The sequence below is a fragment of the Armigeres subalbatus genome, chromosome 3, assembly GCF_024139115.2.
Source record: "Armigeres subalbatus isolate Guangzhou_Male chromosome 3, GZ_Asu_2, whole genome shotgun sequence".
Classification (NCBI taxonomy): domain Eukaryota; kingdom Metazoa; phylum Arthropoda; class Insecta; order Diptera; family Culicidae; genus Armigeres; species Armigeres subalbatus.
In genome coordinates, this window is record NC_085141.1 from 175,423,105 (window position 1) to 175,440,512 (window position 17,408).

The 17,408-nt window shown below is 43.3% G+C and overlaps 1 protein-coding gene across 1 annotated transcript in view; it reads left to right on the forward strand.

Annotated features, from left to right (window-relative positions):
• Positions 1-17,408, forward strand: part of LOC134220474 (cardioacceleratory peptide receptor-like) — a 271,750-nt gene that overhangs the window by 117,956 nt on the left and 136,386 nt on the right. The window contains exon 2 of the mRNA XM_062699527.1: positions 3,894-4,588. Within this exon, the coding sequence (XP_062555511.1) occupies positions 3,992-4,588 (597 nt within the window). The 5' untranslated portion in view covers positions 3,894-3,991. The remainder of the gene's footprint in view (positions 1-3,893; positions 4,589-17,408) is intronic.

The window sequence follows — 17,408 nt, forward strand, 5'->3', positions numbered from 1 at the left end:
AAACCATCTTGCGACATATCAAACTCCATGATTTTGAAATACAAGCTCAATAGATGAGTTTTTGAGAGGTTTTGGACACAGTGGCCACGTTCGGAAGTGTTCCCGGAAGCCTGGTTCCCTCAGGGAAGTGGACAAATTTCGATTAGCACCGAAACCCACCTTGCGACATATCAAACTCCATGATTTTGAAAAGCAATTTCAATAGATGAGTTCTTGAGAGGTTTTGGACACATTGGCATCATCCGGAAGTGTTTCCGGGAACTTGGTTCCCTCAAGAAAGTGGACAAATCCTGATTGACACCGAAACCCATCTTGCGACATATCAAACTCCATGATTTTGAAAGACAAGCTTAATATATGAGTTTTTGAGATGTTTTGGACACATTGACCACGTTCGGAAGTGTTCCCGGGAGCCTGGTTCCCTCAAGGAAGTGGACAAATTTTGATTAGCACCAAAACCTATCTTGCGACATATCAAACTCCATGATTTTGGAAGACAATTTCAATAGATGAGTTCTTGAGAGGTTTTGGAAGTGTTCCCGGGAATTTGGTTCCCCCAAGAAAGTGGACAAATCTTGCCTAGCACCAAAACCTTTCTTGTGATACTTCAAACTCCATGATTTTGAAAAACAAGCACAATACATGATTTTTTGAGAGATTTTGGACACGTTGATCACGTCCAAAAGTGTTCCCGGGAGCCTGGTTCCCTCAGGAAAGCGGAAAATTTTTTATTAGCACCGAAACCCATTTTGCGACATATCAAACTCCATGATTTTGAAATACAAGCTCAATAGATGAGTTTTTGAGAGGTTGTGCGGGTCTTTCAAAATCAAGGAGTTTGATATGTCGCAAGATGGGTTTCGGTGCTAATCAAAATTCGTCCACTTCCCTGAGGGAACCAGGCTCCCGGGAACACTTCCGAATGTGGCCACTGTGTCCAAACCATTCCTAAAACTCATCTATTGAGCTTGTCTTTCAAAATCATAGAGTTTTATATGTCGCAAGATGGGTTTCGGTGCTAATCAAAATTTGTTCACTTCCCTGAGGGAACCACGCTTTCGGTTACACTTCCGAACGCGGCCTCTGTGTCCAAAACCTCTCAAAAACTCATCTATTGAGCTTGTATTTCAAAATCATGGAGTTTGATATGTCGCAAGATGGGTTTCGGTGCCAATCGAGATTTGTCCACTTTCTTGAGGGAACCAAGTTCCCGGGAACACTTCCGAACGTGGCCAATGTGTCCAAAACCTCTCAAAAACTCATCTATTGAGCTTGTCTTTCAAAATCATGGAGTTTGATATGTCGCAAGATGGTTTTCGGTGTCAATCAGGATTTGTCCACCTTCTTGAGGGAACCAAGTTCCCGGGAACACTTCCGGATGTGGCCAATGTGTCTAAAACCTCTCAAAAACTCATCTATTTAGCTTGTCTTCCAAAATCATGGAGTTTGATATGTCGCAGGATGGGTTTCGGTGCTAATCGAAATTTGTCCGCTTCCTTGAGGGAACCAGGCTCTCGGGAACACTTACGGACGAGACCAATGTGTCCAAAACCTCTCAAAAAATCATGTGTTGTGCGTGTCTTTCAAAATCATGGAGTTTGATATGTCGCAAGAGGGGCTTCGGTGCTAATTGAAATTTGTCCACTTCCTTGAGGGAACCAGGATCCCGGGAACAATTTCGAACGTGGCCACTGTGTCCAAAACCTCTCAAAAACTCATCTATTGAGCTTGTCTTTCAAAATCATGGAGTTTGATATGTCGCAAGATGGTTTTCGGTGTCAATCAGGATTTGTCCACTTTCTTGAGGGAAACAAGTTCCCGGGAACACTTCCGGATGTGGCCAATGTGTCCAAAACCTCTCAAAAACTCATCTATTGAGCTTGTCTTCCAAAATCAGTTTGATATGTCGCAGGATGGGTTTCGGTGCTAATCGAAATTTGTCCACTTCCTTGAGGGAACCAGGCTCTCGGGAACACTTACGGACGAGGCCAATGTGTCCAAAACCTCTCAAAAAATCATGTGTTGTGCGTGTCTTTCAAAATAATGGAGTTTGATATGTCGCAAGATGGGTTTCGGTGCCAATCGAAATTTGTCCACTTCCTTGAGGGTACCAGGATCCCGGGAACACTTGCGAACGTGGCCAATGTGTCCAAAACCTCTCAAAAACTCATCTATTGAGCTTGTCTTTCAAAATCATGGAGTTTGATATGTTACAAGATGGTTTTCGGTGTCAATCAGGATTTGTCCACTTTCTTGAGGGAACCAAGTTCCCGGGAACACTTCCGGATGTGGCCAATGTGTCCAAAACCTCTCAAAAACTCATCTATTGAGCTTGTCTTCCTAAATCATGGAGTTTGATATGTCGCAAGATGGGTTTCGGTGCTAATCGAAATTTGTCCACTTCCTTGAGGGAACCAGGCTCTCGGGAACACTTACGGACGAGGCCAATGTGTCCAAAACCTCTCAAAAAATCATGTGTTGTGCGTGTCTTTCAAAATCATGGAGTTTGATATGTCGCAAGATGGGCTTCGGTGCTAATTGAAATTTGTCCACTTCCTTGAGGGAACCAGGATCCCGGGAACAATTCCGGACGTGGCCACTGTGTCCAAAACCTCTCAAAAACTCATCTATTGAGCTTGTATTTCAAAATCATGGAGTTTGATATGTCGCAAGATGGGTTTCGGTGCTAATCGAAATTTGTCCACTTCCTTGAGGGAACCAGGATCCCGGGAACACTTCCGAACGTGGCCAATGTGTCCAAAACCTCTCAAAAACTCATCTATTGAGCTTGTCTTTCAAAATCATGGAGTTTGATATGTCGCAAGATGGGTTTCGGTGCTAATCGAAATTTGTCCACTTCCTTGAGGGAACCAGGATCCCGGGAACACTTCCGAACGTGGCCACTGTGTCCAAAACCTCTCAAAAACTCATCTATTGAGCTTGTATTTCAAAATCATGGAGTTTGATATGTCGCAAGATGGGTTTCGGTGCTAATCGAAATTTGTCCACTTCCTTGAGGGAACCAGGATCCCGGGAACACTTCCGGATGTGGCCAATGTGTCCAAAACCTCCCAAAAACTCATCTATTGAGCTTGTCTTCCAAAACCATGAAGTTTGATATGTCGCAAGACTGGGTTGTGTCCACTTGAAAAGTGTCTACCACCCCAGGGATACTCCAGGGAAGCAGGTTCCCGGAACATCCGGAACCATGTCCTGGTGATTCAAATGTATCAAAACTAACTTCTGATGCTGGCCAATGATGATTGATCACGTTTGCATCAGAATTCTGGTCACTTTCGTTCATTTATCAATGGTTTTAAAAAAATGACCCGTTTTTGACTGCATCTGACCCAGGACCCCCCCTTAATAAATCCGGCCGGATTCGCACCATGGTCAAATCAAGTCATGTACCAAAAAATAGACATGATGACGCTTCTTCTCTGAAAATTTCATGGCAATCGGACTAAAAATGAGCCTACACGGGTTATTTCAATTTTGATTTCTAGGTCAGATCGAAACGGGTTAAATAAAGTATGTCAAACTGAGCTTGCTCAGGCACTACTTGATTGAAACCTTCTAAGTTGAAATGTTTGGGTTTCAAAGCAATCTGTACTTCCTTAGACATTTAGAATTACTCAAACCATAAAAATCCCTTTTTATTGGAGGTCCGCATATCAAGTCGTTGAGTTACTCCACTTGTTGCGACATCAAATGTTCACCACACAATAGTCCTTATTTATTGTATGCAGCCAAAACAACATCAAGCTATCAACTACAATTGCGGTCACGTATCTCACCGGAAACCATCTGTTACCGCTATTCTCCTATTCCTAGCCTTCGTACCTCTTCGTACCATTATTTTATTAACCCTCTCAACACCTGTTTGCTTCCAGATTGCTGCTACCCAGTCGGCACCTGTTGCATGCCAATAAAATTCACCCCCTAAGGCAGTAGTACACTGTTCGTACTGTTCGAGCCGTGGTATGGAACAATGCTGTCACTCCTTGCCTGGGCATATATTCGCCAGTGCGCCACACATCATCAGAGCTACGATTCCTTGCCCGAGCAACATTCCGGTCTCAGTGGACCATTGCAGCAGCACGACGACCTCGACGAACGCGGATCCCACTTTGGCACCCACCATGACGCTACCGTGCAAGGCACCCGAAACTATCAACATCGCCATAACGACGCCGCCACCGCTGGTCGGAGAGTGAATCTGACCTCTTTCCGTGATATCCCGCTGAGTGCTCGACTAGGTGTCAAACGAACTGCTGTGGACTTGGGCGGGGTTGGGGTCGTAAATCTTAATCACTGCTGTGTCACCACCAACGGGAGCCGTCCTTCTATTATGCGATTTGGTGATAACGGCAGCAATTTGTTGATAACCGAACCAAGTGTTATCGTCGAAGTGAGTAGCAGGGGGGGCACTTCCGGTGGTCAGGTGATTCTGGTGGATCGAGTCGCCGCCACCGGTGCTAGCGAGACAAACATTAACGACAGTGTGGTGGGTGTAGTTGGACATCCTTCCGGTGCCGGTGGGGCAGAGGATGCGTTTAGTATGAACATCACTCCGGCACTTTCGCAGGTAAGCCGAAGGTGCTCCGATTCTGGTGTTGATTACGCACGGTGTGTCTGGTGTAGTTTATTCAATTGATAATGATGGAGTAAGGTTTAATAAAATATGTTTTTTTTTGTGGATTTTCATAAGGCGTATCCTTTAGGTAGGGTTCAGGCAGGCATTTTCGACTTATCGTCATAGTCTCAAATATCAATAAAATAGAAGCTTTTTTGCGTTCTGATATAGTGTAGTTCTAGCAAAATGACGTTGCTTTCAATGATTTTAGCCCCTATGACGATGGACGGAAATACCTACCGTGTCCCTAGCGGTGGCTCTTCACAGCATTTGTCTATGTGTGTTTGGTCGAATGACGTTGCCTTGTTATAGATTCAGAGTTTGATCTTAGGCTACTTTCCAATTGAATCATTTGTTTGAGAAACTGCATAAGTTCATTTTACACTATTTCGAGAAAACAACAACAAAAAATGTTTTTGAACAAATTTGCACCGAATATTTCGATTTCTTCGATACAGATTAATAGTTTTTGGCAACACTCAACACCCTGGGGCACTTTCAGTTCAAAAAATGTAAGCAGTACTCCACAATTGCTCTTCAAAGTACGCGGACATATGTAGTTTCTCAAACAAACGAAAAAAAAAATTCATACATGCCTGAACAAAAAATTTTTTTTTCGTTTTTTTTGCCAGAATACGTATTTTTGAACAAGGATTCTGAATATATAAAAATCTCATTTTGGCCAAAAATGTTACATATGCAGTTTCTCAAACAAACGGTTCAATTGCTAAACCCAACTTAACCAAATGAGAGTTTTGGCTTTAACACAGTGACGATATAAAGACTAGACTAGGCTAGACTAACACAGCGACGATATAAAGTTTAGTACTTCCGTTAATAGATTTCACAGCACTTTGTTTTTTTTTTCTCGTAGAGAGTTTGTTATCAAGTTCTTTTTCACGCAGCCTATACGACGCTCCTAAGGTGGTAGGGCATTTAGCATAAAGTTGTTTGGCATAAAAGTCATTTGACATAATAGCTGTGTAACCACCGATTTCGTATAATAATATGTTTAATTATTTATAATTATCATCGCTTGAGCATTATAAGAGAGATGCTTTGAATTGTTTTGTTCTGAATTAAAGATTGTATCAAATCACTGCTCGAAGGAACATTGGTAGAATTGAATTTTTTATTATCTGCCTTTTCTACTTAACATCTTTTTACCTCTGGGTCAGTAGTAAGATCGTCGTTGACTAATACAAGCTACAAAAGACGGAAACTCGAGTAAGTGCTCACGAGCAAAAACTGTTTCATTAGTTATCTCCTTGAAAGCACTCTTTGTCGTGCATAAGTTTAAAAAGTATGTTTGCCTGGCGACAGCAAGAGACAATATGGTTCCATCTTTCAATTTGGGCATTTGTTTGGTTTAAGGAAAGGGAAGCAATGATCTCTTTTTTCGAAGGATGCAGTTGACCAGCAGAAGCCAGAGAAGCTATGACTTGTCATGATCCCTTCTTTGAAATGATGCATTTATTACGTTTAAGGTACACGGAAATATAACCCATTTTTCAAAATGAATTCTTTTCAAAAATTATGCATTTTTCCTCTCTTTGATTCTGGTAGAAGGCCTGGAGTTCCTTGATGCTATATACCAATAGACTCAGCTTTACAAATAGAAGTGATGTCTGCGTTTATGATCTTTTTGGATGAGCGCGAAAATATAATTTCTTTAAAAAAATACTTTTTTTGACGCATGAGAGAATATCTTCCTAATAAAAGGGAAAATTGGGCAAGTTTTCTAGCATACTCTTACACGAAAAACATAACTAGCCACCAATGTCAAATTAATTTATTGCTGGTAGGTGTGTCAACATTTGAAATGTTCCCGTTTTTACAGAAGAGCTTCTTTATTCTAAATTTGCCACGCTGTAAATTCTGTTTACAATTATCATGTATTGCCTGTATGGTGAAAATAACGTTACTGAAAGGCTCGACAAATTTGTCTTATTAATCACACAGCTCAAATATCAATTAAGCCAAATGTCCTTATGCCAAACAACCATTATACGAAACGGCCGTGATGCACGGCATTATGACAAACGGCATTATGCCAAATGACTTTATGCCAAACGGGGTATAATCGCTCCCAACTACCGACCATGCATATGTGGCGAGAGAGGAGTAAGAAAATGCCAATTTGTTTCTGCATCGGTAAACTCATTTGAACTCGACAAAATTGGTACCTCAATCGTTGTGTGCCTTTCCCTCCCCACCCCTTCCTGTAAGTAGCGGGTAGCCGCGATTGGGGAGGGGGATGCTTAGCTTAACTTGATTGACTATTCCTTTCGTACTTGCTAGTCGTGATTGGCCGAGACACAACAATATGCTCACCAATTGAGTTCTAGGGATTAATTAGAAAACTATTCTCACTGTACAATCGGCTCTGGGTCATTTGGCATAAAGGCCAGTTGGCATAACGTTTATTTGGTATAACGGACATTTGGCATAATTTGGAACTGTTAAAGTCAAAGGGTTTTGTGATGTATTTTTTCGCATAGTTAGAGTAGTTCTTGGATATATTCTGATTGATTTAGACTGATGATAAACATTTTTCGGAAGGATGGACAAACCAAATGGCAAATGGCTACATTGCCTTAACCCGGCAAGAGCCTACTTTTAAAGAAAGGATCACATCCAACATTGCCTTAATCCGGGAAAACGCTTACTTTTAAAGAAGGAATTATATTCACCATTACCTTAATCCAAACAAGCGTCTACTATTAAAGAACGGATCACATCCACCATTGCCCAAATTCGGGCAAGCATCTTATTTTTAAGAAGGGGTAATATCCACCGGTTAAAATTATTCTCGACAACGATCCGAAGGGCACAAGAAGGCGAGGTGCGCAGCGGGCAAGGTGGATCGATCAGGTGGAAGATGATTTGCGGACCCTCTGCGTGGCTGACTGCGTGGTTGACGACGTGTAGCCATTTATTTTTATTTATCATCAGACTAAGGCCGAAGTGGCCTGTGCTGCTCATAAAAGACTTCTCCATTCAGCTCGCTCCATGGCTGCACTTCGCCAACCACGCAGTCTGTGGAGGGTCCGCAAGTCGTCCTCCACCTGATCGATCCACCTTGCCCGCTGTGCACCTCGCCTTCTTGTTCCCGTCGGATCGTTGTCGAGAGCCATTTTCACCGGATTACTGTCCGACATTCTGGCTACGTGCCCGGCCCACCGCAGTCTTCCGATTTTCGCGGTGTGAACGATGGATGGTTCTCCCAACAGCTGATGCAACTCGTGGTTCATTCGCCTCCTCCACGTACCGTCCGCCATCTGCACCCCACCATAGATGGTACGCAACACTTTCCTTTCGAGAACTCCCAGTGCGCGTTGGTCCTCCACGAGCATCGTCCAGGTCTCGTGTCCGTAGAGAACTACCGGTCTTATAAGCGTTTTGTAGATAGTCAGTTTGGTACGGCGGCGAACTCTATTCGATCGGAGCGTCTTGTGGAGTCCAAAGTACGTACGATTTCCAGCCACTATGCGTCTCCGAATTTCTCTGCTGGTATCGTTATCGGCGGTCACCAGTGAGCCCAAGTACACGAATTCTTCAACCACCTCGATTTCGTCACCACCGATAGAAACTCGTGGTGTGTGGCTCACATTGACCTCTCTTGAGCCTCTTCCTATCATGTACTTCGTCTTCGACGTGTTGCTGACTAGTCCAATCCGTTTAGCTTCACTTTTCAGTCTGATGTAGGCTTCCTCCATCCTCTCAAAGTTACGTGCCATGATATCAATGTCGTCGGCGAAACCAAATAACTGGACGGACTTCGTGAAAATCGTACCACTCGTGTCAATCCCTGCCCTTCGTATTACTCCCTCCAAAGCGATGTTGAATAGCAGACACGAAAGACCATCACCTTGCCGTAACCCTCTACGCGTTTCAAAGGGACTCGAGAATGCCCCTGAAACTCGAACTACGCACATCACCCGATCCATCGTCGCCTTGATCAACCGTATCAGTTTATCCGGAAATCCGTTTTCATGCATTAACTGCTATAGCTGGTCCCGATCGATTGTATCATATGCGGCTTTGAAGTCGATAAATAGATGATGTGTGGGCACGTTGTATTCACGGCATTTCTGCAATACCTGACGTATGGCGAACACCTGGTCTGTGGTAGAGCGTTTACCCATAAATCCCGCCTGGTACTGCCCCACGAACTCTCTTGCAATTGGTGTTAGTCGACGGCATATAATTTGGGAGAGTACCTTGTAGGCGGCGTTCAGCAATGTGATTGCGCGGTAGTTGCTACAATCCAGCTTATCGCCCTTTTTGTAGATGGGACACACGACAACTTCCATCCACTCCTGCGGCAGAACCTCATCCTCCCAAACCTTGGTAATCACCCAGTGCAGCGCTCCAGCCAGTGCTTCACCACCGTGTTTAAACAGCTCTCCTGGTAGTTGGTCAACTCCAGGGGCTTTGTTGTTTTTCAGCCGACCGATCTCCTCCTGGATTTCCTGGAGATTCGGAGCCGGAAGTCGTATGCCCTGCGCGCGTGCTCCTAGGTTCATTACCATACCGCCACTGTTGTCTGCCATATCGCCATTCAGGTGCTCTTCGTAGTGCTGCCGCCACCTTTGGATCACCTCACGCTCGTTCGTAAGAAGGTTCCCGTTTATGTCCTTACACATATCGGGCTGTGGCACGTGGCCCTTACGTGAACGGTTCATTTTCTCATAGAACTTTCGTGCGTTATTAGCGCGGTACAGTTTCTCCGTCTCTTCACGGTCTCGATCTTCCTGCTGGCGCTTCTTCCTCCGGAAAATCGAGTTTTGTCTGTTCCGCGCCCGTTTGTATCGTGCCTCATTCGCCCTCGTGCGGTGTTGCAGCAATCTCGCCCATGCTGCATTCTTCTCCTCAACTAACTGCTCACATTCGCCGTCATACCAGTCGTTTATCTGATCCGGAGCCACCGTACCTAGTGCAGCGGTTGCGGTGCTTCCAATGGCGGATCGAATATCTCTCCAGCCATCTTCAAGAGATGCTGCGCCTAGCTGCTTTTTCGTTGGGAATGCCACTTCCAGCTGCTGCACGTAGTCTTGGGCTAGTCTACCGTCTTGTAGCCGACCAATGTTAAGCCGCGGCGGACGACTCCGACGCGTGTTGATCACCGTCGAGAGTTTTGAGCGCAGACATACTGCGACGAGGTAGTGGTCGGATTCAATATTCGCACTGCGGTAAGTGCGTACGTTCGTGATGTCGGAGAAGAATTTACCGTCGATTAGAGCGTGGTCGATTTGGTTTTCCGTCACTTAATTAGGTGATTTCCATGTGGCCTTGGGATATTCTTGCGGAGGAAGAAAGTGCTTCGGACTACCATTCCGCGGGAGGCTGCAAAGTTTATGCATCGTTGGCCGTTGTCGTTCGATACGGTATGCAGACTATCCGGTCCGATGACCGGTCTATACATTTCCCCCCTTCCTACCTGAGCGTTCATATCACCGATGACGATTTTGACGTTCCGCAGTGGGCATCCATCGTATGTCTGCTCCAACTGCGCATTGAACGCTTCTTTCTCGTCGTCGGATCTCCCTTCGTGTGGGCAGTACACGTTGATGATGCTATAGTTGAAGAAACGGCCTTTTATCCTCAGCTTGCACATCCTTGCGTTGATTGGCTGCCACCCAATCACGCGTTGGCGCATCTTTCCCAGCACTATGAAGCCGGTTCAGCTCGTTGGTGGTGCCACAGCTTTGGTAGAAGGTAGCCGCTCGATGCCCGCTTTTCCACACTTTCTGTCCTGTCCAGCAGATTTCCTGCAGCGCTACGACATCGAAGTTGCGGGGATGTAATTCATCGTAGATTATCCTGTCGCAACCTGCGAAGCCTAGCGACTTGCAGTTCCATGTTCCAAGCTTCCAATCGTGATCCTTTATTCGTCGCCCAGGTCGTTGCCGATTGTATCGAGTCGTATTATCTTCTATGTCGTTCGTAATAGTTGTTTTTAAAGGCGGCTTATTGGGCCTGCGCAAACCTCCTGTCTCGTCGGAGGGCCGTCGTGTCAGGGCTGTTTAGCGTCCCACCTAACACCAGGACTTGGGCTTGTGCGCTTTGAGCGGCACACGGTCGCTTTGGCGGAGCCTACTTGCGGATTCATGCAGCTTTTTATAGAGGTTTAACAGGGCCCACTGTCAAACCCCGCCACATCCTAGGCAGGCGCCACAACTCGCAGATGGCCTGGGGAGGGATCGTCAAGTCCTTGGACATAGTCCCTGTTGCCCACGACGTGTAGCCATGGACCTAGCTGAATGGAGAAGACTATTATATACCGCACATGCCACTTCGGCCTTAGTCTGATTAAATAATAATAACAATATCCACCATTGCCTTAATCCTAGAAAATGCCTACTTTTAAACTAATCTACGTCGGTTGACGAAATAAATAAATAAAAAAAAAGAGATTGCATCCACCTTTTCCTTAATCCGGGCAAGCACTTCATACTCGGCTAATGCATACTTTCTTCGAAAGGATTGTGTTTTTATTATGTAATATTAACTATTCCAGGTTTTTTCAGCACCACTGAGTCTAGTAACTTATTTTATGAACAAACAAAAATTATGCCATATGTTCGTTATGCCAAATGACCCTCACTTTTGTCACTGTGTTCAATTAAGCTATATGATCGTTATGCCAAATGGTCTTTTTACCAAATGACCTTATGCCAAATGGCGTTATGCCAAATGACCCGCTCCCGTACAATCGTGCATGTTTTGTAGCTTCATAAATTCAAGACTAATAACATTGCCGGTAACGGCCTTAAGTCAATTAAGGATTAGAAGAGGAAAATCAGTCCAACAACGACACGTCCAAGAGCCGTCGGAAAGGAATAAATGATTAGTTGGGATGGAATTAGTATATGGAAAGTTGCCTTGGTAAGCGACTAAAAATTTTCGTTTGTGCGAAGTTATTTCAAAAACACAAAGACGGACCCGTAACGCTGGGTAGACACCTTTACGTGGTGTGCTACGGGGTAAGATCTACCACGGTTACATTGCCAGCTACAGGCAAATCCAGACCCAACGAATACCTTCCTCATTGTCCAACTCCGTGGTACTTATGAGGGTGTCGCTAAGTCGGTGGCCTCTCGTTAAGTAACTACTATATCAACACTTCCTTCCTCTCCCTAGTTACGGTGAAGATGGGCGTGGCCAGGAGTTGTAATCCTCATGCTTTTGTTATTTTTGTTTAAGACTGGAATCAAGGACCACTCCCCTTCTTGATTTCTGATAGCATTCTAGATAAGGATCTCAAAAGTAAAACATGAGTATTAGACTGGCCCAGATTACTATGGGGAGAAAAAATGTTGTCGAATTCCACGGGGCACCCCCCAGGATTGTGTCTTTGGGTGAGAAAATCAATCTCTGAAAATTTCAGCTCAATCGCTTGTTGCATAAGCTGGCGCATTTGATTTGAAGTTTGTATGGGGATTTCAGCCAAAATGTATAGGAAAATACACCTCCGTCACTCATTCGATCTGGAAATTGGTTCTGATTGCTCGATTGACCTCAGAATTGCAAAAACGGCAGTTGGTATGCTACAGAACAATTTCACAGAACATTGTATGATGATTAAATGAACTTTTTTATAGGTTTCGGCCCAAAAATACACAAATCAGCTCCTAATAAATCAGCAGAAAATTATATAAAAGTTCATTTAATCATCATGCAATGTTCTGTGAAATTGTTCTGTAGCATACCAACTGCCGTTTTTGCAATTCTGAGGTCAATCGAGCAATCAGAACCAATTTCCAGATCGAATGAGTGACGGAGGTGTATTTTCCTATACATTTTGGCTGAAATCCCCATACAAACTTCAAATCAAATGCGCCAGCTTATGCAACAAGCGATTGAGCTGAAATTTTCAGAGATTGATTTTCTCACCCAAAGACACAATTCTGGGGGGTGCCCCGTGGAATTAGACAAATTTTTGTTTTCTGGGCCAGTCTAATGAGTATCACTAGTGTCCAATCTACGAATTACACCGTAACAATGCTAATGCTAATGCTATGCTAGTTATTTAAAAAACACAAAGACGAAAATCGTGTTTCGAACCAACTCTGCGTCTCACTTAAGGTCACTCCTGACGGAATCCAAGTTTAAAAGTGCTCGCGTTTTCGGGGGCACACCACTCGATTCAGAGGCGGCGCACAACTGTCATTTTTGTTGATTTAGCTTTGCTTCGTCGCAGCATGCGTGAAATAATAAAAATGACAGTTGTGCGTTGCTTCCGTATCGAGTGGTGTGCCCCCGAAAACGCGAGCACTTTTAAACTTGGATTCCGTCAGGAGTGACCTTAATGTGCATAAGCGATAACGTGAAGGCTACTTATCGCAATGCACGCCCGTTGGCCTCTACATGCAGAAAAGAATCGCATTATCGAACCGACGTGCACTACAAAAGCACGACCCATCAAAAGAAATAACTATCTTCTTTGTCGATACCGTAAGGCATTTTCAGACAAATAATCTATTCCAATTCTAATTCAATGACCTATTTTTTTGGTAAAATTACATTACATTACAAAATGGATTCGGCCTTGTGACCTTCGGCTTAACAGCTTTCTCGCAAATGACCTTCGGCAAAATTGCTCTACCCCCAGCGCTCGAGCGTATCTCGTTCCATTCAATCTTGTAATGGTAAAGGTGTCTACGTCTACATACCGTAGCTAGCTAGATCGAAGGTTCATTACTTTGGTTCTTTACGCACCTCAGGCCTCAGCGACGGATTCGGAGTTGCTGATCTTATAACGAATTTGGATCAGTATGATAAAGAGCTCACAGAGTTGATTGGGTCCTTTGAGTAGCGCTGAGTTTAGGGACATTTCGGGGGCTACTGCAGCGGCCTCGCATAGATATTGGGAATGTTCTTAATTAGTGTGCTTCATCCTACTTTTCAACTACATCTATGATCTTCTTGTTGAGGGTATCCGCTAGCTAAGAGTTTTCATCCATTCTTTTCTGCGGCGCTGCAGAAACCGGTCAGGCAACCGAACATTGCCGATTTTTCTAAAACTCTACGCGACTTTCGAGTAGATTCTATGGGCGTGTTCTTCTGCCGAGACTAGACGTTTCTTCGGCTGAAAAACTCTCAGACTGTGTACTATAAAATACTCATTTTATTTGGCCGAACATTGCCGCCAATTCCTCTACCACAAACTGTCCAGCTTAGCCGGATTTTAACAGCGATCGGCTCGTACAGCTCTTCTTAACAAGGCTGAGGTACTGATATAGACCTTTGAAATGTTGAAACAGCTCAGACAACTTTTCGAAATTAAGCGTCTGCTTCTGAAAAGTAAGTCAGCAATTGTGCGTACCCCTAGCATGGTGTACTTCCTGGAGTCGTTCTGTTTAGAACCGATCTCAAACTTGATGCATTTTGAATAATTCTCTCGACACTTCGCTTCTCCGCTACAGAGTAAATAAAGAGGCGTAGAATCTCCTGCAGTTCATCCACAAGTTCCTCTTCAAGCAAAGTGACCTCGAACCCTTTATCCAGCATGACAAATGTTTCAATCGACCACTGTATTCCATGCAGCAATATGGAACGGGAACGGAATAACATTTGACTGATGGGGACCGGGTCAGTATGGCATCCGTGCTCGCTCGTGTGCGGAGCTGGTATAGGTTCTTGACATTGATTCGACGATGATTTGCTTGTGTCGCTTGAAGAAGTATTCGATGGAAGCGATGCGCTCGTTTGCGCGTTATACAGCAGTTCGTGGTGTTTTAACTCACAGCCATTCTTCCTACATAGTTTGGCTTGACATCCACTCTTATGTTGCTGAAAGACGGCAAATTGACTGTATGTCGAAACTGTAGTGATGATCGAAAAGGTTGGAAGATCCTTTGAAACGGATTGCCGAATGGCCAACTGTTGGCGAACGATCAGGTATGGTACGGCTACTGCATATTGCTCCTAGAATTCTTGGCCTAGCATCGTGGATAAATAAGGTTGATTCTACCAATGAGCAGAATGTAGGTTTTGTGAGAAGCTATCTTTTTTATGTGGCTCAAGGTTAGGCAGATTTTTTCAGCTATTAAGATTGCGTCGAGGGAAATATTTTCCAGTTTGAATCCGGATTTACATGGATATCACTTTATTTGTTTTGGAGTGAGGCGGAAGAGAGAGGAGGTTATTGAGATGACTTTGGTCATTCGGCCGAAAGCCATTTGGTCAAAGGCAGCTACACAACAAACAATTTTAGCTGAAAAAGCTAGTTTTCTAGCTGAAGAAGACTATTTTAGGTTCAATAAGCGCTTTATCAGCTTCAAATATTTGTTGCCCTAGTAACATTTTGGTTTTATTCTGGTTTTATAACACTCTTGAAGAGTAAATTATGGTCTTCAAGAGCGTTATAAAACTTAAAATGTTTCTTGGGTGGGTAGGCCGTAAGTTGTTTACCATTTAGTCCGCCAAATCACTAGGGCGAAAGTCATTGTACGAAAAAGGCACCTGGCCGAGAATGTCATTTGGACGAACTGGATATATGGCCGAATAGGTCATTTGGATGAATAGTTCATGCCAAATAGGTCATTTGGCCGAATAGATCATTTAGCTGAATTTTTGCTAAACATTTGCTCAAAATAATAATTTGGCCGAACAGGTCATAAGGCCAGAAATGTCGTTTGGCTAAATACGTCATTTTGCCAAAAACGTTGTTTGGGACGATTCAAATATGACGTCCACTACTTTTCGAGATTTCCAGACCCCCCCTCCCCCCTCTGTCACGCTTTTTTGTATACCTAGTATATGCAGTGTCACAAAATCTTAGACCCCCTCCCCCCCTAAAACCTGTGACATCATTGTTGAACGACCCCTTGGCCTAAGAGGTCGTTTGACGAAAAAGGCGAAAAAGACAGGGAGGATCATTTGACCAAAATGTTGTTTAGCATTTTCAGCCAAATAATCTATTAAAATTCGAATCGAATGATCTAAATTTTTTAGTAAAATTACATCCACTCAAAGTGGATTCGGCCAAACAACTTTCGGCCTTGTGGCCTTCGGCTAAATAGCTTTCTCCCAAATGACCTTCGGCAAAATAGCTCTGCTCCAACGGCTCGAACGTATCTTGCTCCATTTAATCTTGTAATGGTGAAGGTCTCTACGTCTACATATCATAGCTAGCTAGATCGGAGTTCATTACTTTGTTTCCTTACGCACCTCAGGCCTCTGCGACGCATTCGGAGTTGCTACTCTAATTACGAATTTGGATCAGTGTGGTGAAGAGCTCACAGAGTTGATTGGGTCCTTTGGGTAGTTGTTTGTTATCCTCAGTTGTTTTGTTCTCCTCACCAGCTGACTAAAATTTATATTCTAATGATTTTTAAACTTTCCCCATGAAATTCACCATTTTTTTGTATATACAAACCTTGCGGATCCCAAAACGAATCAGTTAGGCAGAAAATCTTGTGAATTGGTCAATCTGTTCGCGAGTTGAATCGTCAGGAAGGATATCTTAAAGAATTTCCAATTAACTAACTAACTAACTGACTGAAGATCCAAGTGGATTTTTCTAATGAATTCATGAAATAATCGATGGGAGGAATTTTGAAAGAGTTACTAAATGAATTTCTGAAGAAATTCATAGTGAAATTCAAGAAGTTGAAGTATGTTTTTCCAAAGGAATTTTATAAGAAACTAGTTGACCCAGCAGACGTTGTCCTGCATAGTAGGCAATATTGCGCGTAGTGAATTTCCCATGCAACATTTTCATGCGGACCTTAATTCTAGTTTTTTACGATTTACTCAACTTGCCTTGTGTTTTCCACATGAGGAAAGATCATACAAACACGTTGGAAACTATAATGAACATATCTGCTGATTTTGATAAGAAAATTATTTTGAGCTTTTTAGTGGAATGTTTTCACCTGTCATAAGACGAGTTTATACCATCCCATTGAATTCCACCACTTAATTGTATCTTGACAGATACGTATTTCGACCTCAACAGTAAGGCCGTCTTCAGTGTCTCGTACTTGACTCGACTTGTCGAGTCGAGTCAAGTACGAGACACTGAAGACGGCCTTACTGTTGAGGTCGAAATACGTATCTGTCAAGATACAATTAAGTGGTGGAATTCAATGGGATGGTATAAACTCGTCTTATGACAGGTGATATCTGCTGAATGAACTAAGAAAACAAAACTTTCAGGTTTTCCAAATTAAATTAATTGAAGTTTTAAGTGAAATTCTGAAATAATTTCGGACCAAAACACCAAAGAAATTTAATTTGGAAAACCTAAAAGATTTGTTTTCCCTTAAATTCCATGGCTATCGACATGGTAAAAAAATTCGGCCATTTTCCCAGGAGCATCAGGATATCTGAAGATCCCGGAACAACTTGTAAAAAATCTTCCAAAATGAGTTCCATTGACCTTCTTTTGCAAAATCATGAAGCTTTAGCTGAAGCAAGCGATAAAAAATTGCAATTTCATGTTATTTGAGAACTTTTTCAAAAACATTCCCATCGTAAGATATAACCAGGATACAACCAATCATTTAGTCACAGACTATGATGTTTCATTAACATGCGACGGACTTTAAGCGCAAGGTTTGTTGCATTTCAAACCTTGCCCCTATATAACTTATTTTCAAATTCAGTTTGAATTGAATTTAATAAAAAAGTATTATATCGTGGGCATGAGCTGCACTGCAAACATCGCACTGATAGTTCACTATATAGAGTATCGGCAAGTATTCCCGGTAGGCTATTGCGCTTCGACACTCTCCTCTACAGCCGCAATGCAATTGCAAGT